Here is a 26,557-nt window from a genome sequence, read left to right as displayed (position 1 = left end):
ATTGCTGATTGAACTGAACCTGTTGTTTAAACTGGACACCAACAGTCACCGGATCCGGCTCCGTTAGTCTCTCCGGTTTGGTCACAATAATCCGGTAACTCATGGAGGGAGAAGTGGAAATGTTTGTCTGCTCTACAGCTGCTGGCCTCAGCTGCTCTCTGAGCTATGGAGGCTGGGAGGGGCGGGGCTACAGAGGCCTAGAGGGGCAGCGCTACGGAGGAAGAGGGGCGGGGCTACTGATACTGAGAGGGGCAAGGCTACTGATACTGAGAGGGGGTGGGGCTACAGATACTGAGAGGGGGCGGGGCTACAGATACCAGGAGGGGGGATGGATCTCAACATACTTTAAATAATGTTTTAAATCAGTGGTTCTCAAACTTTTTCGGTCATTCCCCACTTTGGACAAGGGGGAATTTTCAAGCCCCACCTGCCCCATCGCCCCAACACAATGCTAATGAAATACGCAACAAGCTTAAAATGTTCCAATTTATTTAAGTACAAATATTGAGGTACTTGTACTTTACTTGAGTCTTTTCTTTTCATGCCACTTTCTACTTCTACTCCGCTACATTTCAGAGAGAAATATTATACTTTTTACTCTACTACATTCATCTGACAGCTTTAGTTATTAGTTACTTTACAGATTAAACTACGATGTTTTATTATAAAATAGACTATCCAACAATATAACGGCCTACAAGTCCAGCTGAAACGATTAGACCATTAAACACTTAACTACTAACAACAAGTAGTATCAGTATAGTAACAAGTTGTATCTAAATACAAACTATCTACATCAAATAACAGCAATAAAGAAAATAAAAGTGCAGCTGTGTCAAAATTTGTATCAAGTTCAAAAATAGAAAAGAAATAAAAGTGCCACTTTGCAATCTGTTAAAAAAAGAAAAGAAAAGAAATCCATTTGGCAAGACAGGTCTATTTATCCCTGCATTAGTGGCTGCAATGAGCCTGTTTTGCATTGCACAATTTCTCAAAGCGGGGTTGCAGGCTTGATACTGCCACTCTCAAGTCACGCTCAATGTTCAGCTGAGATCTGTACTTTGTTTTCAGTGAAGCAACAGCTGAAAAGCCCATCTCACAGAGATATGATGTGGCAAAGGGAAGAAGAATGCACACAGCTCTCTGCCCGATGAGTGGATACTCCCTCTCCACTCCAAACCAGAATTCACTAAGTGTCTGAGCTTTAAACCTGAGCCTCAGGGTGGAGTCAGATGTCATCTCAATAAACTGGTCCTCCTCAGCAGACCTAAAATCAGCAGGTGCTGCAGACAGAATATAAATAAATAGGCTTACTTTATTTGTCATTGCATAATAAACACAAAGAATCTGTTTGACAACAATCCATTCCAGTTAGTAAGTAGCATACAACATAAATAAAATGCATGTATAATATGAGTATAATATTCAATAAAATGTCAAAATACCAACCTGCTGCATTGAATGGATCCATAACCCAGGCATACTGAGCTGAGTTGTTCGGGAAGTATTTTTGAAACAATCCTCTCAGGGAAGAGATGTGCTGCTTAATGCATGGGATCACTGTGGTGGCTCCAGAATCAGTGGTTTCAGCAACTTCACTCAGGTTCTCAAAGACATCTATGTTTTGCTGATCGAGGCGCCTGCCCCATACCTCAAGCTTTCTGGTGAATGCAGTGATCTTGTCTGCCAGGTGAGGTAGGTGCTTGTCTTTGCCTTGAAGCTGAAGATTTAATTCATTCAGCTTGCCAAACATATCGCTGAGGTAGGCCAGTTTAAACAGAAATTGTTCATCACTGAACTTGCTTGCAGCCTCATACATGCGCTGCTCCTCCAAGAACATCCGAATCTCTGCCCTGAGCTCAAAGACACGCGACAGCACTTTGCCCCCGAGAGAGCCACCTTGCTTCACTGTGAAACAGCACAGATGTGTGATCAGCTCCCATTTCCTCACAAAGTGTGGAGAACAGTCGCGCTTTCAGGGGTCGCGTTTTGATCAAATTTACCACGCTCACAACTTCTGTCAAAACCTCATTTAGTTCAGGGCTGAGCTGCCTTGACGCGAGCGCTTCCCTGTGAATGACACAGTGCGTCCAGTGCGCATCTGGCGCAACCCTCTTTATTAGTGCCTGCAGCCCGTTTCTTGACCCTGCCATGGTCTGTGCGCCATCAGAGCAAAAGCCCTCACAGTTTTCCCAATTAAGGCCGTGTTCTTTGAGGTAACTGTCCATGATCTTAAACAGCTCATCAGCTGTGGCTCTATTTTTTATGTATTTGCAAAACAGCAAATCCTCGCACAGTGACTCGCCATTCACAAAGCGGACGTACGAGATGAACAAGCAGTCTTTATTGCTGTCAGTAGTTTCGTCCACTTGTAATGCAAAACGACTGTCTTTTAATTTTTCTATGAGTTGTTCCTCAAGATCACTTGAAATGTTGCATATACGTCTCGCAACCGTGTCGTTTGACAGGGGGACAGCTTTTAATTTTGCTGCGCTTGTCTCGTCAAGCATAATTGACACCATGTCTAGAGCAGCGGGGAGAATGAGCTGCTCTGCAATTGTGTGTAGTTTTTTGCATTGTGCAATTCTGTATGCCACTCTATATGAAGCCATCTGTGCTTTACTGTTTACTGATGCAGCTTTTACCATGCGAGTCTCCTGTTGACGGTATTCTGCCAGTTTTCTTTGAAAGAAATCAAGTGGCTTATTGACGTGACTGGGGTGTGTGGTCTCTAGGTGTCTTCTTAATTTGTTGGGTCTCATGCTGTCTGCTGCTAGCGGTTTAAGACACAGAACACACATCGGTCTCTCCTCTGCCCCCACCACCGCTGCCGTGAATCCAAGAGCAAGATACCCTTCATCATATTTTCTTTTCGGTTGGCTTTTTGGTTGATTAGGCCCGTCTGGTTCGTGTCTCTCTGCTGGCGCTGGCTCCACAACTTTTGAGGTCCGTGTCACAAATTTATCCATGTTGTGTTATTGCCCACACTAGCCTGCTACCCATCGGCGAAAAATAGATATATACACATAATATGCGGGAGACTCCCGGAACTTCTGGGACAGTTGGGATGTCTGGATAAAGATATAAAGGCATAAAAAGGAAAAATTCCTCCCGTTTGGCGCGCCCCACCTGTCACGTCTCTATTCCCCACCAGTGGGGCGAGCCCCACACTTTGAGAACTGCTGAGTTAATGTGTGTCAAATGGACTCAACTCATTGCAATTTTGTAACCTATTAAATGACTGGAGCAGTTATTTATCAACTATCTGGAAAATTCCCTGCCAGGCTGTAGCATTGATTTGAACATGGCGTTTAGTCACTGGCACAGGCTCAGGGATGAGACCAAGAACATTGTCTGGTTCGTACCAGATTACGTCATCACGCATCGGCCAGAAGTACCGATTATTGCCTATACCACTCATTGTTTTAACAAGGACACAGCTGTCAGTTGCATCCACCTCCTGGATGATGCCTGGAAATGCATCTCCATCATATATGATGACACACCAGTTTCCAGTCAGGCTTTCAATGACTTCTACAAGCCATGATGTCTCTCTCTTTCTCATGGGTGGGCCAAATTCTCTGGGCGGGTAAAGCAGAGAAAGGGGAGGTAACCTTCCTCCTAAAGGGAAGATTCCAGATTGGCCCATCTGAGCTTTCATTTTCTCAAAAGCAGAGCAGGATACCCAGGGCTCGGTTTACACCTACCGCCATTTCTAGCCACTGGGGGACCATAGGCAGGCTGGGGGAACTCATATTAATGTTAAAAAAACCTCATAAAGTGAAATTTGCATGCCATGAGAGCTTTAACATGTTTGTCTTAAGGACAAATAAAATAATATCATACCATCGAAATTCCATGTGTATATCACAATTTTAAACTATTTTTGGAATAAAATAAGTCTGTCCCCAGGTTTTCTGTCATTTCCACCTTCCTCAACAAAATCCACCTTAATAGACCCACCTTAATATAATTTATTTACTTGGTAACCATGGAAATAATAGTGAAAAGGAAGTATTAGTTGAAGGTGAAACTTCAGGCACATGTGCTCTTCAAGACAAGAAAATAAATCAAGGTAACTCACTTTTTTATACAGCGTCATTTCCACCTTGGCTGTAGTTCGGTTGAATTATGTACAACAAATATGAAAATAATGTATTTATGTTTATTACAAGTAAACAATATGCTAAGTCCAAAAGTAGCTAAGCCTGACATGAGGGTGTGCTAATATTGCAGAAAAACTGCTAAAATGTCATTTCCACCTCTGAGAAATTACAGGCGTAGCTTTGGACATGATATATGCCTTTTGTGCGCTATTTGCATGTTCTCATGACATATTTGTGCTTTTGGACTGAGAACGTTATATATCACCATTCCAGTACACTCTATATTTATTTTTATTTATCTATATTTATATTTAAGATGCCAAAGTCGATGGCCAAGAAGTCACAGGAATACAGGGACAGAATAAAAGCCGATCCAGTTAAATATCAACAGAAACTAGAAAAAGACAGCGAAAGATATTGCAGGAAAAAAAGAGAAGAATAGTAAAACCAATCTTAGAGGTCTCCAGTAAGGAGAAGGAAAGAAAAAGAACCATTGGAAGATCAATCAGCGAAACTGGTGATGACATATAGCCACTGCAAACGCTATGTTGGCCACTATGCCACCAAACACCCCCCCAGACACTCCCCCCCATAGTGGACATATCTACATCCAGGGGTAGGAAGAAAGTGAGGAGAGATAGATCAAAGCATTTCCAAGATTTGTCTGTGGTTAATATAGAGCTGGGTAATACCTTGAGAAAAGTCGAAAAAAATATAAGAAAAGGTTTGCCAGACTACAGAAAGAAGGAAGGATCGGTTGCCCTCTCACAAGTCCCATCAGCACAGCACAACACAACCACCAATGTGCTGCAGCGCATTGAAGAAGTCATTGAAAGCCTGACTGGAAACTGGTGTGTCATCATATATGATGGAGATGCATTTCCAGGCATCATCCAGGAGGTGGATGCAACTGACAGCTGTGTCCTTGTTAAAACAATGAGTGGTATAGGCAATAATCGGTACTTCTGGCCGATGCGTGATGACGTAATCTGGTACGAACCAGACAATGTTCTTGGTCTCATCCCTGAGCCTGTGCCAGTGACTAAACGCCATGTTCATATCAGTGCTACAGCCTGGCAGGGAATTTTCCAGATAGTTGATAAATAACTGCTCCAGTCATTTAATAGGTTACAAAATTGCAATGAGTTGAGTCCATTTGACACACATTAACTCAGCAGTTCTCAAAGTGTGGGGCGCGCCACACTGGTGGGGAATAGAGACGTGACAGGTGGGGCGTGCCAAACGGGAGGAATTTTTCCTTTGTATGCCTTTATATCTTTATCCAGACATCCCAACTGTCCCAGAAGTTCCGGGAGTCTCCCGCATATTATGTGTATATATCTATTTTTCGCCGATGGGTAGCAGGCTAGTGTGGGCAATAACACAACATGGATAAATTTGTGACACGGACCTCAAAAGTTGTGGAGCCAGCGCCAGCAGAGAGACACGAACCAGACGGGCCTAATCAACCAAAAAGCCAACCGAAAAGAAAATATGATGAAGGGTATCTTGCTCTTGGATTCACGGCAGCGGTGGTGGGGGCAGAGGAGAGACCGATGTGTGTTCTGTGTCTTAAACCGCTAGCAGCAGACAGCATGAGACCCAACAAATTAAGAAGACACCTAGAGACCACACACCCCAGTCACGTCAATAAGCCACTTGATTTCTTTCAAAGAAAACTGGCAGAATACCCGTCAACAGGAGACTCGCATGGTAAAAGCTGCATCAGTAAACAGTAAAGCACAGATGGCTTCATATAGAGTGGCATACAGAATTGCACAATGCAAAAAAACCACACACAATTGCAGAGCAGCTCATTCTCCCCGCTGCTCTAGACATGGTGTCAATTATGCTTGACGAGACAAGCGCAGCAAAATTAAAAGCTGTCCCCCCTGTCAAACGACACGGTTGCGAGACGTATATGCAACATTTCAAGTGATCTTGAGGAACAACTCATAGAAAAATTAAAAGACAGTCGTTTTGCATTACAAGTGGACGAAGCTACTGACAGCAATAAAGACTGCTTGTTCATCTCGTACGTCCGCTTTGTGAATGGCGAGTCACTGTGCGAGGATTTGCTGTTTTGCAAATACATAAAAAAATAGAGCCACAGCTGATGAGCTGTTTAAGATCATGGACAGTTACCTCAAAGAACACGGCCTTAAATGGGAAAACTGTGTGGGCTTTTGCTCTGATGGCGCACAGACCATGGCAGGGTCAAGAAACGGGCTGCAGGCACTAATAAAGAGGGTTGCGCCAGATGCGCACTGGACGCACTGTGTCATTCACAGGGAAGCGCTCGCGTCAAGGCAGCTCAGCCCTGAACTAAATGAGGTTTTGACAGAAGTTGTGAGCGTGGTAAATTTTATCAAAACCCGACCCCTGAAAGCGCGACTGTTCTCCACACTTTGTGAGGAAATGGGAGCTGATCACACATCTGTGCTGTTTCACAGTGAAGCAAGGTGGCTCTCTCGGGGGCAAAGTGCTGTCGCGTGTCTTTGAGCTCAGGGCAGAGATTCGGATGTTCTTGGAGGAGGAGCGCATGTATGAGGCTGCAAGCAAGTTCAGTGATGAACAATTTCTGTTTAAACTGGCCTACCTCAGCGATATGTTTGGCAAGCTGAATGAATTAAATCTTCAGCTTCAAGGCAAAGACAAGCACCTACCTCACCTGGCAGACAAGATCACTGCATTCACCAGAAAGCTTGAGGTATGGGGCAGGCGCCTCGATCAGCAAAACATAGATGTCTTTGAGAACCTGAGTGAAGTTGCTGAAACCACTGATTCTGGAGCCACCACAGTGATCCCATGCATTAAGCAGCACATCTCTTCCCTGAGAGGATTGTTTCAAAAATACTTCCCGAACAACTCAGCTCAGTATGCCTGGGTTATGGATCCATTCAATGCAGCAGGTTGGTATTTTGACATTTTATTGAATATTATACTCATATTATACATGCATTTTATTTATGTTGTATGCTACTTACTAACTGGAATGGATTGTTGTCAAACAGATTCTTTGTGTTTATTATGCAATGACAAATAAAGTAAGCCTATTTATTTATATTCTGTCTGCAGCACCTGCTGATTTTAGGTCTGCTGAGGAGGACCAGTTTATTGAGATGACATCTGACTCCACCCTGAGGCTCAGGTTTAAAGCTCAGACACTTAGTGAATTCTGGTTTGGAGTGGAGAGGGAGTATCCACTCATCGGGCAGAGAGCTGTGTGCATTCTTCTTCCCTTTGCCACATCATATCTCTGTGAGATGGGCTTTTCAGCTGTTGCTTCACTGAAAACAAAGTACAGATCTCAGCTGAACATTGAGCGTGACTTGAGAGTGGCAGTATCAAGCCTGCAACCCCGCTTTGAGAAATTGTGCAATGCAAAACAGGCTCATTGCAGCCACTAATGCAGGGATAAATAGACCTGTCTTGCCAAATGGATTTCTTTTCTTTTTTTAACAGATTGCAAAGTGGCACTTTTATTTCTTTTCTATTTTTGAACTTGATACAAATTTTGACACAGCTGCACTTTTATTTTCTTTATTGCTATTATTTGATGTAGATAGTTTGTATTTAGATACAACTTGTTACTATAATGATACTACTTGTTGTTAGTAGTTAAGTGTTTAATGGTCTAATCGTTTCAGCTGGACTTGTAGGCCGTTATATTGTTGGATAGTCTATTTTATAATAAAACATCGTAGTTTAATCTGTAAAGTAACTAATAACTAAAGCTGTCAGATGAATGTAGTAGAGTAAAAAGTATAATATTTCTCTCTGAAATGTAGCGGAGTAGAAGTAGAAAGTGGCATGAAAAGAAAAGACTCAAGTAAAGTACAAGTACCTCAATATTTGTACTTAAATAAATTGGAACATTTTAAGCTTGTTGCGTATTTCATTAGCATTGTGTTGGGGCGATGGGGCAGGTGGGGCTTGAAAATTCCCCCTTGTCCAAAGTGGGGAATGACCGAAAAAGTTTGAGAACCACTGAGCTAACTGATGTTTAAATAAAAACATTAAAGGGGCAAATTAAGTGATTACAAGCATTACTTTCATCTTTAGTTTTCACCAGACTTACATGGTTACTGGCCTCCTTAACATCACATTTGGCAATAGAACATGACCCGTAGTTCTTACAAGAGCAGGCACTATTTCAGACTTTGATTACTTATGCGTGTTATGTGTCCGTTATTACAATATCACAAGGACTTTGAAGGCAGCATTGCGTCACGTGACCAGCGCACAGCTGAGGGATGTTGAGGCTTGCCCGTTGCTAGCCTGTTAGCCATTAGCCGTGTCCAGTAATCCTGCCAGAAACAGCAGTTTCTTTTCACCTTTTCGAAGAAAATCACCCGGGGGAGATATGCTACAAGCCATGGAGAGGATACAGCGCATGTGGTCGTCTTCTGTATCCCCTCATATCATCAGCTTGTGGTTAGATGTCAATGTCATAATTTGTAACTAGAGCTGTCCAGTTAGCTCAGCTAGCTAGCTTGTGTCTGGTTAACGCAGGACCAAGGCCAAGCGAGAAAAGGGAGGCCGTCGGGTGAGTACATTTACGCTAACATCTGTTTTTCACCTATTTTACCAACTTTTCTCTATAACCAACAGCACATCGCAGCTTGTTGCTTTACAGCTGTTCAACTGCTTTGCATGTTTTTTCTAGTATTGAGATGAATTGTGCCTTTGTTGGCGGTTGTAATGCTAGAGTAACGACACTATCAATCATGTGTATCGGCCTTAATCATCGAAAAATAGAAACGTTAGACAGTGGAGATTAACGGTGCGCACGCAGTCTGACAGTTCAAAGTTTTATTTTCTTGACTATTATGATTATAACATTGCTAAGATACACGATTTAAAAACAATACGTTAGATCGCAACGACAAGGGGCGGAGCCAGACGTTGTAAACATTGGGGGCTAACCCTAGCCCAAACCTGGGGGGGGGGTCCAGCGACGTGCTGCCCCGGGTGATTTCTTCCCAAGCCATTTCATAATAGAATGCCTAATAATCTGTACATCGTTTGGGGGATAAACATGATCCTGTAAGGCCTTCATCCTTATTTTGTATCTTATTATTCTCCAACTGTCTTTATCATTCTTAAACCGGAACACAAACAGAGCACACCTACAAAGTGTAAATAATAGCATTACTAATCTTAAGTCATTTTTGTTTTACTATGCTGGAGTACACTAGGGTTCACAGAATGAATGTTTAGCTGCAAATCTGCTACATTTGAATCATAATCCCATAATAATCTGAGCTACTCTAGTTGCAAATCAAGGATCCCCATACATGCCAACTAAATGTGGTCTTCAATGCTCTGATTTGAAAATTAGGCCAACAAAAGGACATGTAGCTACTCAGCCATATCACCATTATTTATGAAACATATTACTTATTTCTATTGAGTTAAGTATTTTAAATATAAAATGCATTTTTTTTTTTTACGGCTCCACTATCACTCCAATTTAAAAGTTCTAGATGTGTTTTTGCATTGCTCCAGGACATATTTGGCATTTTTGGAAACGGTGACATCCTGATTTTTTTAAAAACAATTTTCTGTGGGGCTCCAGCCTTCACAACATGACTTTGTACTGATGGACACATTTGGTAAATGGGGAATTTTGAGGATTTTGTGTCTTGCTTTGGGACATTTTGAAGGTTGTGTGTGTCTTGTTAATTTCTAGTAAACAATTTTTCAATTTTTTTTTTTTTTTTTTAGACCTAGAGCTGGAGCTTCCTTTGCTCTCTCTCACATCACATCACTGAGACTTATATAGACTCTTACGACATCATGTTGTACTTATGTTGTCATTTCAAGTCGCCCATACTTTCTGGCTTGTTTGTAATCCACCAGGCAGTTGCTGTGTAGGTGGACGGAGGAGGAGAGGAGTAGGACGTTGGCCCTGGATCAGACCTTCTGAAGTCACCTCCACTGTGGCCTTGGTCACCGTCACCCTCAGCTGAGCAATGTCTTCGTCAGGGTGCTGCCACCTACCTGGCTCCCTTTGTGATTACTCGGGGAACGCTGAAACGGACGCCTCCAAGGATTCGGAGGAGTCCGATTCTACCGCGCAGGCCCAGTACATCGCCAAGGTGACGGCTAAAGATGGCCGCCCACTCTCCACCGTTGTCAAAGCGGTGAGCTTGCAGAGGTAAGAGAGGGAGGAACTCACATGGGGGCCCTAATGAATATACTGTAATTACATTGTGCTTTGGTTGATCATCCCATTGTTGTCTTCTCTGCTTTGCTCCACAGTGACGTGGGCATGTGTCGGATCTGTCATGAGGGAGCCGGAGGGGAGACGCTGCTCTCCCCCTGCGACTGCACTGGCACTCTGGGTAAAGTGCACAAGAGCTGCTTGGAGAAGTGGCTGTCCTCCTCCAACACCAGCTACTGTGAACTGTGTCACACAGAATTCACTATTGAACGACGACCACAACCACTCACACAGGTTAGTGGGTTATTCGCTTCAAGGATGAATGTTTTTACTGTCTTTTTTTGTTTTTACAAAAATAGGTGGAAATGAGCAAGACTAATTTGTCCAAAGCAATGCAGACTATTTTCCTTAGGCCTTGGACTCATATTTGAAGTATTTTCTAAGTGTCTGTTATATAAATTTTAAGCCATGTATAAAGCTGCGAAGATTAATCGCCAACTGTTTTGATAATCGATTAATCAGGTCGAGTTAAAAATTCTTTGATTCCTGCTTTTAAATTGTGAGAATGTTTTGGTTTCTTTTCTCCTTTGCGACAGTAAACTGAATATCTTCGAGTTGTGGACAAAACAAGACATTTGAGGATGACAACTAATTAACTAACAACTAATCGGGAAAATATAATAATAAAACATATTAATTGACAATGAACATAATCGGTAGTTGCCGCCCAAGCCATTTAGTGTGTGCCAACAAGTAGCATCTCCAGGATATGAGATGATTTGCTCATAATTGATAATATGGTCGCCTGACCTTGTAACAAGAGCATTCTATTCAAAGTACAAGTTTTAAAAAGCATTAATGCATCTATGTCAATATATCCATACCAGTTATGCAGGAAACTCACCTTTTTACTTAGCAAGATGTAGTTGTAATAGTCATTGCAAACTGAGATGCCTCAATCAATCAAATCAACACTAAAGCCGCCTACACCTAGCCTGACAAGCCAGACCCACACCAAGGGAACTCGCCATTGGCAGGGCTCAATCCGAGGGGGCGGGATAAACGGTTGTCTTTCAAATTCCCTCTGCACGCAATAGGATAGCGCGACAACCAACCAGAGCAACGAAGAAGATAGCGGAGCTAGTTGATAGATTCAACTGTTGCCGTATCCGGTCGGCAAAACGAACACATCTTCCTTTTTTAAGAACGACTTCAGTGCCGTTCTTTGTTCATTTCTCAAAGAAAAGCTTAACTCCCAGTCTGCCAGAGTCGCGGCCAAAGCCGATTGGAAAGACCGCTGTTCGCCAGCAGCAGCAGCCATAAGCCCGCCCGCCGACTCTATACACGATGTGATTGGCCCGGCCAGAGTTTGGTTTTTCCAGCTCGCAAGCCAACGGAGAGTTGCTAGACGACCCTGGCTGCAAATTACATTTGCTGCCGCTAGGATGCGTCTAGATTTCTAGGCTAGCCTATACGTGATCCGCGGTAAAATTGTTCTGCGCTGGCCGTTCCATTGTTTTCCCATGGGGAGAGCGGTGCTGTCCAACTAGGCGCAGCGCCATCCTTGGCGTCGCGCACAGCTCAAACTTCAAATTATTTCAATATTGACCTAGTTGCCACTGACCTTATTAAGGTGCAACCAATTCCAGAATTTTCCTGCGCTGCCTCTTTGCTCTGTGCCCTACCTTGCGGTTTTGCCGTGGATCATGTGTAGGCGGCTTAAGGCGATACTGTAGCAAGCTCATTTTCAGTTAAACCAAATGAACTCTTGATTTTGCTCTCGCCCAGTGGCTGAAGGACCCAGGCCCTCGCAGTGAGAAGCGCACGCTGCTGTGCGACATGGCGTGTTTCCTTCTCATCACGCCCCTGGCAGCCATCTCTGGCTGGCTGTGTCTGAGGGGAGCCCAGGACCACCTGCAACTGAAGAGCAGACTGGAGGCTGTCGGCCTCATCGCCCTCACCATCGCCCTCTTTACTATCTACATCCTCTGGACACTGGTAACTAAGGCATTACTTAGCTTATTCTCCTGTTACTGAGAAAAACATGTTTATGAAATCTATGTACTTCTGTTGAGGCGCTGGCACAGAATACATTTTTTTTTTTCTCTGCCATCTTCACACCCCACAAGCTGCTTCTAGTATATATATATATTATGACAAAACAAATCAGAAAAGGATTTATTGCCAAGTAAGCAGCACTTATGAGGAATTTGCCTTGGTTGTTGGTGCATACATAAACATATTAAACATGAATATGAAATAAACAAACAATAAATACAGGACTAAATAACACATACATATAACCATTTAACATTAAGACAAAAAAAGAGGCTGTATGGAGGCTGTGTGAACCGGCTCACAGACACAATACAAAGACAACCACAGATCTATGTTCTATGTTCTATTGTTGAAATTATGGGACTGTTTTCTATGGGACTGTTTTGACATTGACATTGAATAGCACCTGAACAAAGTAAAAGCACATTAGGGCATGGGCAACTTGATAATCTCTGGCACAGAGCACTTATTTGTTTGAAAGTTGGCCAGATAGTTCATGTAGGCTCATACATGCATAACTCATTGAGAAGATTAAGAATAAGATGTCTTTTAATCTGTACCTATCCTTAACTGAATGTAACTGGATCACATACTTTAAAAGAGGATGTTTTGTGAATCTGAAACTTTCTTCAGAAACCCATCCTTTTACGTTCAGCAAAACAATCATTCGAAATGCAAAACTGTGAATGATTAGCCCTTTTGCTCCCAGCTTGTGTAGCAGACGCAGTTTCAGTCAGCATATTGTTGCAGGCGTACTAGTCTGGCTCAAATATCTTGGTGTCAGTTTTATTGACGTCTGTCTTTTCCTCCCTGTGTCACCGCTCGCCTTGACCCCCTCCCACTTTTCTTCCATCCAATCTCAGGTTTCATTTCGGTATCACTGTCAGTTGTACTCGGAGTGGAGGAGGACCAATCAAAAAGTGCGCCTGCTCATGCCCGATATGAAAGGGGCCCACACCACCCAGCGTTCTGTGCCGACCAAGTCGACCAAGAAAATGACTGACGAGACCATCGTATGAGTGCAGAGCGGTGGCAAGAGGAATATTTAAAATAACGCCCGCCCACTGAAGCACTCTCTAAAACAAAACAAAAAGTAATCGTATTAATAAACTTTTGCACTTCATAAGGACCATTTTGAGAGGGGAGAGCTACTTTCTCCTCCTGTTTTTCCTTTGTTGAAGCACTTGATGTAAACTACTACAGTATTGGCCGACCACAAAAGTGGTTTTGGGGAAGAACTCATTCCGGAGTCAAAGTCGATGTCGGAAACACGGACAGCCAGCGCTGGGATGTGAACGACTGAACACACGGATACCGGACTACCCAGCCCAACTGTGTGTCCCTGATACAAACTTAAGAAATATTAAGACACAAGCTAATGTAGCAGGATATTACTGATTCAGCATGCTACTACAGTATAATATGAAACATATTCACTACCTATAATTCCCCCCCCCCCATGTCCCTTCACAATGTATTTAGCTGTGTTTTTGAGCAATGGGCAGCCAATATTAGCCCAGCAGAAGGATAATAATAACCTAAAACCTAAAAAAAACATGATTGACAAAGGCTGTCTGTGAATATTCTTCAAGTCGAGGGCGACAGTCGCTCATACCAACGTTGTTGTCTACAATCTGAACCCCTTTAGAGTTTCCTGGTAAAGCTTTATCATTGCTGTTTGAACGGTGGAAATCAAATATTTTTTTTCCTTGTTTAGACAACAGCTAAGGCATCACATATTTGTCAAACTTGTCCCGGGGGTCAGTGAAGATTGTACTACGTGGGATAACACTAACTGCAGCTGTTAAACGGCAGTGCAGTAATGTATAGGGAAATAGTATTGAAGGTGTGGTAAAAAGGCGCTTTTCCGTTACGTGGTACCTGCTCGACTCGCCTCGCCTCGACTTTTTTGGTTTTCCATTACGAAAAAAAGTCCCTGGTACCTGCTAACAGGTACTTTTTTTTAGTACCACCTCAGTCGAGGTTCCAAGCGAGCTGAGCCGATACCAAAAGGTGACGTGAAAGCGACAGAGGGGGGTGTCCTGAACAAACCCCGCCATTTTTAAATAGTTTAGCCAGCTGTGTTTATTTTTGCTGCCTCCAGCTTCTTTTGAAACAAAATGTGTCTTCTGGCTGTGGCAACAACAACACACCTTCCGCGTTCTGTGTGTGTGTGTCGCGTTAGGTCACGGCAGTTTACTGCGGCGCCCCTATGACGAACAGCCACGCTGAGGCGGTACTAAAATCTACAATGGAAAACGGACGCACAGTGAGGCGAGTAGAACCGAGGCGAGTCGAGCAGGTACCACGTAATGGAAAAACGCCAAAAAGTCTTTACGTTCTAATTGGGGTAACGTCTCTACTATTGTCAGAAAAGTGCATTAGCAAACAGCCCTGTTCCCCTTGTAAATGCACCATTCATTAATTGAGATACCTAGCAATGACCAGTAGTTATGTCCTACATCACAAGAGATTTGATTGAAATTAGAAGAGACCCAGTGTTCACAATAGTGAGACTATAGACTTTTGTCCTATATAAAAACACAGAGATGTACCAGAGCAGGCTGGTACTCAGTAAAAGGTGCAAAAGAGAAATGTGTTTTCAGATGTCAATCAGTGTATGCACCATATGCTATACAAAGTATTTTGTGTTATTGTAGTCTTCCTGCTGCATCCCCCCCCACCCCCGGAAAGTTGGGTTATTGTGCAATAAAACATGAGGGACTCCTGGACTAAATCAACGTAAAATGTGACTTGTCTGTTGGTTTTAGGTAGTCAATGACTGTGGGGGTCATGCCCTGAGATTTCATAACCATCTTAATAATTGTCGTTTAATATGTTTGTGCTGGGAGACCTTGATCATTCATTATTTCTAAGATGGTCATGGTGTATACCAGTGATTCCTAACCAGCGGTACTTGTACTTCAGGGGGTACCTGAATAGATTGGAGAGTAGCATCAACTCATCTGATTTGAAAAAAAATTATTCAAATATATCCAAATACATATCCAAATTAGCCAACTCCGTCCTTTTGGGCTCTAAGCTGTCTCCATCTTTCAAATACATCTCCAATATTTACCCGGGGTTTGTTACGTCTCTGTTTTTTTTTTTTTAGGTCGGGTAGAATCTATCTCCGTTGATCCTGTTTGTTTGTTTGCTGCTTTCATGGCTGTACTAACGTTACAGCTGTAGCGCGCTGGGTTTACGTTTTTACAGGTATATCTGGCAACCGGGCCTGGCTGTCAAACTGGGAAGTTGATAACAACACACAGGCCAAAACACAAACGGACATTCCATCACGGAACGGAAATTTCAAAAAGGAGAAAATACTGGCATTAGCATTGTTGTCAGAAAAGATAGTATTTCAATTTAGCATGTTTCCTTAATATCTGATGACGCATTGGGGTCATTTTTGGATTTATTACAGTAAATATATTACATATTGGACTTTTAAGTAAACTGCAACACCTGGAAACTACATGTTGCAGTTATGTAAGAGTGTGTGAAAACTACACAAAAGTTTTAAAGAGGTAGCCAAAAAGTGAAAAGAGAGTGCACTACAATTACTTTACAAAAATAGTTTTTAGTTATTTTTTAGATTAAGGAAACTTATGAGTTTATAAAATTCAATACATTGCTAATACATACATACTGTACATACATGGCTGGTAGACGTCCTTTTCGGCTTGCGATACCTTACAGAAAAGCAGTGTCTGCCCCGTTTAAGAAGAGTTGTTACCTGCTTCACCAAAATAATGGTTTCCCCTGCTTCTCAGATGGTTTCATTTCAACTGTTCGAGGCCTAAAGAGATCAAATGATCCAATACTTAACAAAATGGAGCAACGATTCTGTTCAATGTCTAAATATGTATACAAATTTGTGTGGAGCTAAAAAATTTTTTTACCTACCTCATTAATCATCTCGCAACTCTCCCACATTATCTTGTGACCCTAACCAGGGGCGGTTGGGGTGGCTTCTGGGGCTCCAGCCCCGAATGTTTTCTCAAATGCCCTGAATCTTTTAGGCCGACTTTTACGGTCTTTCATAGGCTGTAGCGGGCTCCGTCTTTAAGTGAAGCTAGATATTGGTATCATATTCAGGTAAATAACACTTTTTTTTTTTCTCCAAAGGGGTCCCTTGACCTCGTCTATATCCTTGACGTTCCACTTCTGGGATTGCTCCGTTGCCGCCGGAAAATCTGCCGGATTTCACTCATTTAGGCCGGATATCTGTTACCTTGGGCTTCCTCTGTGTTAGCATTTTAACCTCCGGTGGATTTCTGAGGACTATGGTTAACTGCTCCTCAGATCTCTGCAGGGTAAATCCAGACAGCTAGCTAGACTATCTGTCCAATCTGAGTTTTCTGTCGCACGACTGAAACAACTTTTAAACATATATGTTCCACCAAAACAAGTTCCTTCCAAGCCTATTTTGCAGCGGCACCGCTGCTTTTCTCCGGTGCTTAGCACCGCCCAAGACGATTGTGATTGGTTTAAAGAAATGCAAATAAACCAGAGCACGTTTTCCTCCCATCCCCTCCTCCAGCGCCCTTTGGAGGAGGGTCTGGCAAAGCGAGAATGCTTGACCTCTCACCTTCAGATATCTAAATGAAAATGGGTTCTATGTGTATCCACGAGTCTCCCCTGTACAGACATGCTCACTTTATGCAGTTTTTTCTTGTCAACTATCATGTTTTCACAAATGGTTTACAGATTTTTAGGCCTTCTATTAGCACAATGCTTTAAAAATAGTGCAAATAGCTGCTGCTGAGCTCTGAATGTTCAATGAACATCTGGCCCCTGGGCCTGACACCTATAGGATGGCACCTAAAGAGATAAAATGATCTGTGTATAAAGTAGATAAAACTAGCTCCACCTTGACTTGAAACAAGAGTAAAGTGCTGCTTATGCATTGATGCATCAACCTAATATAAAGAAAGATACCAGTTGGTGTTACCAAGAGGTTCAGGGTCACTGTGCAGGTACAGTATGTCATTTTGTGTACAGAATGTGTTGCTAAAACGAGAGAGAGCACACCACAACAATAATAATATTGTAAAATTTAATTTCATGGCATTAATATAATGTGTGTGAGCGGACAAGCTATCAAAATCAAAACAAAAAGAATATATTTTACACAAAATGAAATAAGCATCAGCAGCGTCATAACCACTTTTGAGATGATGACTGAACGAGGAGGAGGAAAGCCCAAAAACAGGACTGCTGGTACGACTGAAACAGGTAGGATTCAAACCCAGCCCTCCAACACGTGGCAGGACCCGTCTACCAGGGAGACGTCTAGGCTTACAAGGTCTCAGGCAAAGCTATTCTGCTACGCTATCATGGGTAACTGTGGCAGCTACATACTGTATGCAGTACCGTCAGTCCTGTTTTTGCACTGGGATGTAGCAGATTGTACCTGGGTCAGATTACCATTTGAAATCAAGTCAAACACTTCTTTCTGGAATTGATCGTTTGTGGCATAACGGAACTGACTCCACTGATCTAAAAAAAGTGCAGATTCAGACAATATTGCACCCCAGGTGGATGGAAACATGCCAACACTGTGGATTTCAATGAATAATCGACCCAGGTGAGGAGGGATGTTTGCCACGGGTTACAGGTTCTGACAGCACTGGAGTTTGCTCCCCCTCTGGCCGTCCGTGGTGGGTGGCACACTGATGTCCACCACGTTGTTTCCCGGGGACTCGTCATGGGCGGACCGCTCAGCAATTTGTTTCTGCGAGACGATGCGGTAGATTTCTGTTTTTTTGAAAAGATGGAATAGAAACCAAATCATCCATTTTCACCCTAAATTTCTTTTGTTGTTGTGGGTACACACTGACAATCACTGGTGGAAGAAGTATTCAGATCCTTTACTAAACTAAAAGTACTAATACCACACTGTAAAAAAATACTCTGCACACTTACAAGTAAAGGTCCTGCATTGATAATGTTACTTAAGTAATAGTATGTTAAGTATCATCAGGAACATTTACTTAAAAGTAATAAAGTAAAAGTACTCAATGCAGAAAAATCTTCACATTTTAGAAACTGTAAACGATCAAAACTGTTCTGTCGATCAACTAACTGTTTAAAGGAACGCTGACTTATTGGGACTTTAGCTTATTCACCGTATCCCCCAGAGTTAGACAAGTCCACACATACCCTTCTCATCTCCGTGCGTGTTGTAACTCTGTCTGACGCACCCACCGCTAGCCTAGTTAGCACAGATCCTGGAGGTAACCGGCTCCAACTAGCCTACTGCTCCCAATAAGTGACAAAATAACGCCAACATTTTCTTGTTATGATTTGTATAGTCACAGCGTGTACAAATAACAAGGTCACATGAGACACAGCCATCTTCTCACTGTATACAAACTGGGAATTATATAGCACCTGAGAAGCACCGTGGTGAGGAGCAGAGTGTTCACCTGGAGTTCGCTCAGAGTTGGAGTAATAATCATTCCGCCCAAGTAGCAGAAGTAGCAGTGCTTCGCCTTCTGAGAATATAGTTCCCAGTATGTATATGGTTAGAAGATGGCTGTGTGTCATGTAACCTGTTATTTGTACATGCTGTGACTATACAAATCACAACATGTAAATAGGAAAATGTTGGCGTTATTTTGTCACTTATTGGGAGCAGTAGGCTAGTTGGAGCCGGTTACCTCCAGGATCTGTGCTAACTAGGCTAGCGGTGGGTGCGTCAGACAGAGTTACAACACGCACGGAGATGAGAAGGGTATGTGTGGACTTGTCTAACTCTGGGGGATACGGTGAATAAGCTAAAGTCCCAATAAGTCAGCGTTCCTTTAAGGGTTTTAATCATTTCAGCTGGACTTGTAGGCTTGTATATTGTTGGGTAGTTTAATTTATAATAAAACATCCTATTTTATAAACTACATGTGTTTTGTGTGCAAAAATCTTAATTTGTAAAGTAACTACTAACTAACGCATTCAGAATTATGTAGTGGAGTAAAAAGTACACTTTCTAGTGGCGTAGAAAGTGGCATGAAAAGAAAAGACTCAAGTAAAGTACAAGTACCTCAAATTTGTACTTACAGTAAGTACAGTACTTGAGTAAATGTTTTTAGTTACATTCCACCACTGCTGACAATGAAACGGGAAAAGGTAAAAAGTTAAGGTCAAGAGTTTAGTTACTAGAATCTTTTTTGCAGTTGCAAATAATTTCTATAAGCAGGTAATTGTTTTTTATTAAGATTATTTTTGGGGGCTTTTCCCTTTATTTGAAAGTGACAGTGGATAGACAGGAAAGGTGGGAGAGAGATGGGGGATGACACGCAGCAAAGGGCCGCAGGTTGGACTCGAACCCGGGCCGCTGCAGAGGACTCAGCCTACATGGGGCGCGCGCTCCCACTGGGGGAGCTAGAGGTCGCCCCCCTCAGCAGCTACTTTTAGACCAGACTTCAGGTTTTTGTTTAGTGCCTGAACACATGTCTTAAAGCTTGTGAGGTACAATCTTAAGCAACACAGTTTCAGCTTACACAGTGCTGGTGTGTTATCAGAACAAAGTTTGGGAATGATTGGCGTATGAGACGTTAAGTTGACCTTTTAAAAGCACCTTTCATTTCTTATCATTCAAGTGCAATATTAACAGCGTAGCTCTGACGTCCCACCTCTGTTCACAGACATACCTGTAAGGATATTCTTGAAGGCTTCTTCAACGTTTGTTGAGTCCAAGGCTGACGTTTCTATGAAGGACAGATTGTTCTTCTCTGAGGGGGAAGAAAGAAAACAGCAACAGAAGCAGCAGCGTCAGAATTGGCAAGAGGAGAACCAAGGATTGTGACGTTTCATACACATATTCTGTTCTTGCCACCTTCAAACAAAGTTTCTACAATGTTCTCCAATCCTAATTTATCGCACGGAAGATAATACAGAGATCCGATTGAATGTATAACAAGGTTTTCCCAACCGTTATAAGGCCTCCTGCACACTGGCTGCGTGGCGTGAGCGTGGCGTTTCTGTTGCGTGGCGGCTGTGCGGCGTTGTCTTGTCTGTACACATGTATGTTTCACATTGATTGGAAATGTACTGCACTCAAGCAGTAGTATACTTCATGTTAAACATAAATATATACTGATTTGATTACAGCAAAGTAGTCGGCAGTATCGATGGCAAAATAGGCTACAGAATATTTCGTTCTTTATTGACAAGTGCAATATTTGAAAATCGATAATTAATTATTATTATTATTATTATTATTATAATATTTATATCTGCATTTATGTCAAAACCTAGAGACTTTCAAACATCAAAATGTCATTTATTAAATGTATTCATGTCAAAATGACATATAAACATCTTTTCCTATTTTATTTTGCCTGGAAACGCTTCCAACACGCTTGCGTGTCGCGTAAAAAATAAAACAGGCATCGGTCCTATTTCTAGCATGCACGCGTTTTCTCGAGCCGTGCCTGAGACGTGCGTGTCACGCAGGCAGTGTGCAAGCTCTAACCTGTTAACATGGGAGCCGAAATAAAAACGGACACGCCACGCAGCTGACAGGCTCACGCCACGCAGCCGGTGTGCAGGAGGCCTAAAGTTTAGGTGTAGCACCCAAGTCGTTTTGGGCACCACCTAAGCTGAATTCATGTCAATGTGAGCATCAAAACTAACTAAACAAAATGACTTTCCTCAGATCTAATGATTGCAGTCTGTCCCCAGTGGACTTCTCTAGCAAGTGGTTTAAAAGTGATCCGTTTCATTCTGAAGAGTACGCTTTTTAAGAACCGACATGGCTCAGTTCAAAAATGTTGTGTCTAAACAAAACTTCTCCTCGCTCATAATGACTGACATCAGATGATTTACCACCACTGTACTTCATAGTGAGATTTGTTCAAACAGAGAGAAACTGAAGTCTTGTCTGTCACTGGATTTAAACTGATGCCTTCTGTCTTTAAGCTTTTTGTGTTATTTATTTATTTATTTATTATCTGCCCTAGCTTTTTAGGTTTTAGACACAGATATGGTGGTAGTAGTAATAATGGTCCAAAATGATGTGAAATTGCATTTATTTTGTATTGAAAAACGTAACATTTTGTTGTGGGAGGACCCCTAAACTCCCCCACCAAATATGTGCACCTTAAACGTGCAGTATACTCGCCATTCCCGGTAAACAATGGCAGAACTGGCAGCATCATCATTGACGTCAATGTCAACAGTTGCTAAGATGATACTGGAGTCAATGGATGAGGAAGAACAGCTGCTTTTCAGCCTGCTTGGAATGTTCGTCCTTTGAATAACGGCAGACATGAATATGGTGCTTCCTGTTTGCGCTTTGTCGTGCGCCGCTGAAAAAAATTGAGTGGTGCGACAGGTCTGGACCAGCGAGTGTAAAAAGGCCTTAAGTCTTCCACAAACCCAGAGAAAACCCTATTATATGTCAAATATCTTTAAAAACTATAACCATAATTTAAAAAATGTCTATAACTTTAAAAAAAAAAAAAAAAGATACATTCTATAGAGATCCCTCGCCACACTCCAATATTTAGCCTTTCCTGTGTCTTTTTGTAAGTTCCAGTACCTGCGAAGGCCCGGGCCTCATCTGTTGGCACGGCCCTGAGGTGGCGCAGGTCGCTCTTGTTGCCAACCAGCATGATGACGATGTTGTTGTCGGCGTGGTCTCTCAGCTCCTTCAGCCAGCGCTCCACATTCTCGTAGGTCAGGTGTTTGGCGATGTCATACACTAAGAGTGCCCCCACCGCTCCCCTGTAGTATCTGTAACAGGACCAAGGACAACACAGTAACCACACATTTCACTGGTGACGACTGCCGGAAACGTCTGCAGGTCCATAAAAAAGTTTTTTTTTTTTTCTGGTTTAGTCTTAAAAAAATCCTTCTAGGCATTCAGTTTTTGTTTTTCATGACAAATATCTTTCTGTTGCTTGTACAGTGACTAATCCAGAATATACAGTAGTTAGTACAATCTGCATTCTGCCTCCTTTACTAACCATGGTTGGATTTCATTTTAGCATGTTATTAACTGGGTTGATATTCAGCTAATATACATTTTTAAAGCCGTTATGGGATGTTCACTTGAAATGGACTCACATTCTACTATATGTAAGGGTCTTAAATGGGTCTTAAATTCAATTCTATGTGAGATATTACGGTTAAAGTGAAACTTTGCTTTTTGATACTCTTGATTTATATTTATATTACCTTTATTTTTTTCAGCAGATCTAAGTGCAGTTTGATAAACTGCATCAAATGGCTTCAATGTAGAGGGAGCCGCATTTATGCATATAAATGATATCCTGCCTGGAGTTCTGTGTCTAACTCAAGAAGATTAAGCAGTACCCATGCTATAATCATTGTTAAAACGTGCCATCTACCTCTTTAACTAAATGTTGTAGAACATATCCAAACATGGGCCTCATTTTGGGGGATCTAGTCTGAAGGATAAAGTATTTGCCCACGCTGAGGCAGGACTATCTGCAGCTCTCAGACATGGACTCACGCCGAGGTGATGGCTCTGTAGCGCTCCTGTCCTGCTGTGTCCCAGATCTGAGCCTTTATCGTCTTGCCGTCCACCTGAATGCTGCGCGTGGCGAACTCCACCCCGATGGTGCTCTTACTCTCTAGGTTGAACTCATTGCGTGTGAAGCGAGAGAGTAGGTTGCTCTTCCCTACACCAGAGTCCCCAATCAACACAACTGGGGAGGGAAAGAGGATGAGACAAGTGTGTTAGGATACTGTATGTGTGATGGGAGCGGTAGGAGCCATATATATTAATAGAGCCAAGAAATGTTGATATTGCATAAAGCAGTGCCTCTAAACGCTGGTTTGAACAGAACCCAGGGGCTTCGTGTTTGTGCATGTGTGATTTATGGGCAGGGGTGTCAGACTGGGGCCCTCATGTGAGGAGGGCCCAAAAAGATGCTAGAATGAATAGCTGTGGTTGTAGGGAGGGGCCCATAGAGAATGCCAAATTACAAAACACAAGACTTGAGTCGATACAGAACATTAGTGTTACAACCCAATAGTGCTTGAGAATATGCCTTTTTCATATTAAATTCACTACAGGAATGAAATAAATGAGTTTTTTTTTCCTGATCCATTCTAAGTAGTTTCTCAGCAGCAACACAAAAAGCAGCTACAGCACAGCATTGTTTAACAGACAAAATGAATGGTGATTTGTTTGATAAGTAATGTGTATTATGCTGTAATACTGTATCGAACTGTATGTCTGATACATTCATCCTTCCTCTTATGTTTTGTCTGACTGATAATTAAAACACATAAACAAGCATTCTTTTAGCTGAACTGTTATACAGCCTGTTTTGGGTGTCAGCGTATAGAGAACCACTGGCATAGAGGCAGAGCTACAGGGCAGAGCAGCTAAAGAAATATGTCCGTTAGAGGCCAACCACCATGAAGACGTACAGTTATTTCATCCATGCTATCAAATAACCAAAACAAGAATGTAAGCCTTGCATTGCGCACCTAAAGGATTACCCACTACATAAAGAGGTGCTGAATAAATGAGGGTTTTGCTGTTCATCCTGCATCTATAATATATACTCTATACGCTTGACCTATCAAAATAAGAGTTTGGCCTCATATTGCCTCTTCTTCCGAGAGCACGTAGGGAGGCTTTAAGCTGATGTCAATTTTGTTTACCAACCCTTATTCAAAACTTTCTTAATACCTCCGAGATTCATAAGCCAGCTACAGAAAAAAACTAAAGGAATGTGACACCAAAACTGTGAGTGAGTATAAATATGGGACTTTTATATTGAAAGCTTCAGAAAGTCAGGACTTGTGGAGATCTAGCTGTGGGTCTGAATAGCTCCTGTAGCCTACTGTTGAGCATCCATAAAGTGACGGCATGGATTGATTATTAACAGGCCTTCCTTGTGTAGTCAGAGGACAGTGATTGATCAGGCATGGATCAGGGCTGAGCCGGGCTCCAGAGGTGGAGCCTTTTGTTTTCTCTCTCCCATAGCTCGACAAAAAGGAAATAGAGCCGAACTTTGTCCCTGTCGACATCGCGCTGGTTCCGGGCTGCAGGAAGCTGATAACAGGCTTCATCAAAACCTGAATCGACAGTTTCAGTCCGCCTTGCCCTTCCTGTTTCGGCCGGGTACACAGACGACGGCTCGGGCAGAAACAGAGAGACAGACGGGGAGAGGGGGGGGGAAGAAAGAGAGAGAGAGAGAGAGAGAGAGAGAGAGAGAGAGAGAGAGAGCCTCCGGCAGATGCCCTATTCATCCCACAGAGGATACTTTGTTACATCTAAATGGCCCTTTGGCTTACACAGGCCCAGGATGTTAATGTGCCACAGGAGCTGATATCATGATCAAAGGAAGTCATTCTGGATCCGACCGGGTTCTATAACACGGACCTGGGTCTGGTACCGCTTCAATCTGACGCAACTGATCAGGCCTATTGATAGTCATAATGACACTGATACACAAAGTTATGAGTTGCAGCATTTTCAGTCAATAAGAGCATGCAGGCTGAGTAACATTTCTCATCGGAGGATGGATCTTGTTGATCAGGAGAGGTAGAGGCTAATAACAGGCCTTTTATCGACCTCATAAGGCGAAATAAAAAAAACATCAAATGTCATTCAATAAAGCAGGAAAGTGTTCACTCAAACGCCCAATCCTGCTCTATACGAGTTGATGAAAGTTTAATACAAAGGCTGAGCACGGATAGGGTGTTGCATCCCATAGCCTACCTATAAATATAGCTGCAGGCGCTGTAATGTTACAATGACAGCATTATGTTGTAATAACACCAACACATTATCATCGTTTCAGAGAGAAACATTTAGTCTGTTTGCTTAGAAAATGCGCACATCTATAGTCTGCGAAAATGACACAATAGGAGATGTAAAGGCATATCCAAAGCTCTGTCGGTGTGAGCCTAACGGGGGAATGCAGTCATCTTTTTATTTATTTATTTATTTATTTTACCTTTGAACAAGAAATCGTATTCGTCGTCTCGGTTCCCCATTCTAGACGAGGCCGCTCCAACGCTTGTCTCCGGAAGAGGATGTGTGAAAAGTGTGCGTATGAATTGTCGTTATATACCAGAAAAAAAATATGGTAAAAAGGTTTGCGTTGAGACTCTGCGCCAGTGTTGGCTGTCAAGGCGAGCTGGCCGCAGAAAGGGAGAGATCCCAACTCTGCAGCGGGAGGGGAGGAGTCCCTGCGCTTCTCATACCTTCCTCAGGGGGGCGCGCTTTACTCGCATGCCAGCAGATAGGCCTACCATGACCATCCAGCTGGAGACACGCAGGCCTAAGTATTTTGTTAGAAGGATAACCCCATGAGATGAATCATCTCATGTTCGAGGGGGTCCTTAAAACAATTAAACAGCAAATACAAAACACAAAATACATTCACACAGCACTCCCAAGCCTGACTACTCCAACTGATACTCCCATATAAAAATTCTAGAAATACACAGACACACACACACACACACACACACAGTATATATATATTTTACCTGTCTGTATATGGAGGTGTTTATAGTGTATATCACTATTACTCTTATTCCTATTTTTCTATTGTATTTCTATTTAACACATTTAGAGAGGATTTTTTTTTACTCTCAATTCTTGTTATTTTGGTGCTGGTGATTTTCCTTTGGCGCTGGCTTAAACCACTTTGGGGGGCACCAAAAAATCCTCTATGCAGGAAAAAACCTGCCAATGGGATCAATAAAGTTTATCTTATATTATACTACTACAATACAATACTACATGTGAAAGTTACCTATAGGATGTGACCTGACCCTAGACCCAGCATACAATTGTCTATCTAGTGTGTACCTAAGTACTGTACTTTCCATGAAATCATCTCTCAATGCAAATCAAACCAGCTGTTAGGGGAACTGAAATAAAACCATGCCAATCTCTAGGTATGGTGAAGGGGATGTGATGATGGGGGGGGGGCCTAATTTTTTTTATTCCTCTTTTTAGTCAACTTTAGCATGGGTGTGCTAACTTCTGCACATGACTGTATATATATATTTATTTATTAAGTTAGATAAGCTAGATTTCCTCACTGACAGGGCAGACTGGCCTTTTCTAATTACAATTACAAACAGTATCTTTTTAAAATTAAGGAGGAAATACGAACTAAAAAAATACAATAACATTGTAACTTTTTTTTAAATTGTACTCACTGTAGTAATATCCTGATAATGTCTACTCTGTTTTGTAACAAGAGAATAAGACCTGGCT

The 26,557-nt window shown here is 42.3% G+C and overlaps 4 protein-coding genes across 4 annotated transcripts; 2 read left to right on the top strand and 2 right to left on the bottom strand.

The window, feature by feature from the left end:
- Positions 1–471: 471 nt before the first annotated feature.
- Positions 472–2,997, bottom strand: LOC144526271 (zinc finger BED domain-containing protein 5-like). The gene is made up of 2 exons (XM_078263623.1): positions 1,450–2,997; positions 472–1,283 (listed from the first exon to the last, which is right to left on the bottom strand). The coding sequence occupies exons 1-2, from the start codon at positions 1,838–1,840 to the stop codon at positions 952–954; spliced, it is 723 nt and encodes a 240-aa protein (XP_078119749.1). The 5' UTR covers positions 1,841–2,997; the 3' UTR covers positions 472–951.
- Positions 2,998–5,466: 2,469 nt separating this feature from the next.
- Positions 5,467–7,554, top strand: LOC144526317 (zinc finger BED domain-containing protein 5-like). The gene is made up of 2 exons (XM_078263728.1): positions 5,467–7,018; positions 7,185–7,554. The coding sequence occupies exons 1-2, from the start codon at positions 6,628–6,630 to the stop codon at positions 7,514–7,516; spliced, it is 723 nt and encodes a 240-aa protein (XP_078119854.1). The 5' UTR covers positions 5,467–6,627; the 3' UTR covers positions 7,517–7,554.
- Positions 7,555–8,331: 777 nt separating this feature from the next.
- On the top strand, positions 8,332–15,081 carry LOC144526525 (E3 ubiquitin-protein ligase MARCHF2-like). Its single transcript, XM_078264054.1, has 5 exons — positions 8,332–8,655; positions 9,972–10,269; positions 10,374–10,569; positions 12,064–12,273; positions 13,197–15,081. The coding sequence occupies exons 2-5, from the start codon at positions 10,085–10,087 to the stop codon at positions 13,350–13,352; spliced, it is 747 nt and encodes a 248-aa protein (XP_078120180.1). The 5' UTR covers positions 8,332–8,655; positions 9,972–10,084; the 3' UTR covers positions 13,353–15,081.
- A 2,300-nt stretch (positions 15,082–17,381) lies between these two features.
- LOC144526843 (ras-related protein Rab-11B) lies at positions 17,382–25,510 on the bottom strand. The gene is made up of 5 exons (XM_078264534.1): positions 25,281–25,510; positions 22,817–23,012; positions 21,881–22,074; positions 19,989–20,069; positions 17,382–18,096 (listed from the first exon to the last, which is right to left on the bottom strand). Exons 1-5 carry the CDS (start codon positions 25,318–25,320, stop codon positions 17,951–17,953), a joined length of 657 nt encoding a protein of 218 aa, XP_078120660.1. The 5' UTR covers positions 25,321–25,510; the 3' UTR covers positions 17,382–17,950.
- Positions 25,511–26,557: the final 1,047 nt, after the last annotated feature.

The sequence above is a fragment of the Sander vitreus genome, chromosome 12, assembly GCF_031162955.1.
Source record: "Sander vitreus isolate 19-12246 chromosome 12, sanVit1, whole genome shotgun sequence".
NCBI lineage: Eukaryota > Metazoa > Chordata > Actinopteri > Perciformes > Percidae > Sander > Sander vitreus.
Note: the sequence above shows the minus strand (reverse complement) of the source record. Positions and strands in the feature narration are given on the sequence as shown.

What these genes read in the sequence shown, in the direction of transcription:
- LOC144526271 (XM_078263623.1), bottom strand. Translation starts at nt 1,840, where the DNA reads ATGTTCTTGGAGGAGCAGCGCATGTATGAGGCTGCAAGCAAGTTCAGT. An exon ending in GGATCCATTCAATGCAGCAG is followed by an intron (nt 1,284 to 1,449) that starts GTTGGTATTTTG and finishes TTCTGTCTGCAG; the next exon opens with CACCTGCTGATTTTAGGTCT.
- LOC144526317 (XM_078263728.1), top strand. Translation starts at nt 6,628, where the DNA reads ATGTTCTTGGAGGAGGAGCGCATGTATGAGGCTGCAAGCAAGTTCAGT. An exon ending in GGATCCATTCAATGCAGCAG is followed by an intron (nt 7,019 to 7,184) that starts GTTGGTATTTTG and finishes TTCTGTCTGCAG; the next exon opens with CACCTGCTGATTTTAGGTCT.
- LOC144526525 (XM_078264054.1), top strand. Translation starts at nt 10,085, where the DNA reads ATGTCTTCGTCAGGGTGCTGCCACCTACCTGGCTCCCTTTGTGATTAC. An exon ending in AAAGCGGTGAGCTTGCAGAG is followed by an intron (nt 10,270 to 10,373) that starts GTAAGAGAGGGA and finishes TTTGCTCCACAG; the next exon opens with TGACGTGGGCATGTGTCGGA. An exon ending in GACCACAACCACTCACACAG is followed by an intron (nt 10,570 to 12,063) that starts GTTAGTGGGTTA and finishes GCTCTCGCCCAG; the next exon opens with TGGCTGAAGGACCCAGGCCC.
- LOC144526843 (XM_078264534.1), bottom strand. Translation starts at nt 25,320, where the DNA reads ATGGGGAACCGAGACGACGAATACGATTTCTTGTTCAAAG. An exon ending in ATACGATTTCTTGTTCAAAG is followed by an intron (nt 23,013 to 25,280) that starts GTAAAATAAATA and finishes TTCCCTCCCCAG; the next exon opens with TTGTGTTGATTGGGGACTCT. An exon ending in TACAGAGCCATCACCTCGGC is followed by an intron (nt 22,075 to 22,816) that starts GTGAGTCCATGT and finishes GTCCTGTTACAG; the next exon opens with ATACTACAGGGGAGCGGTGG.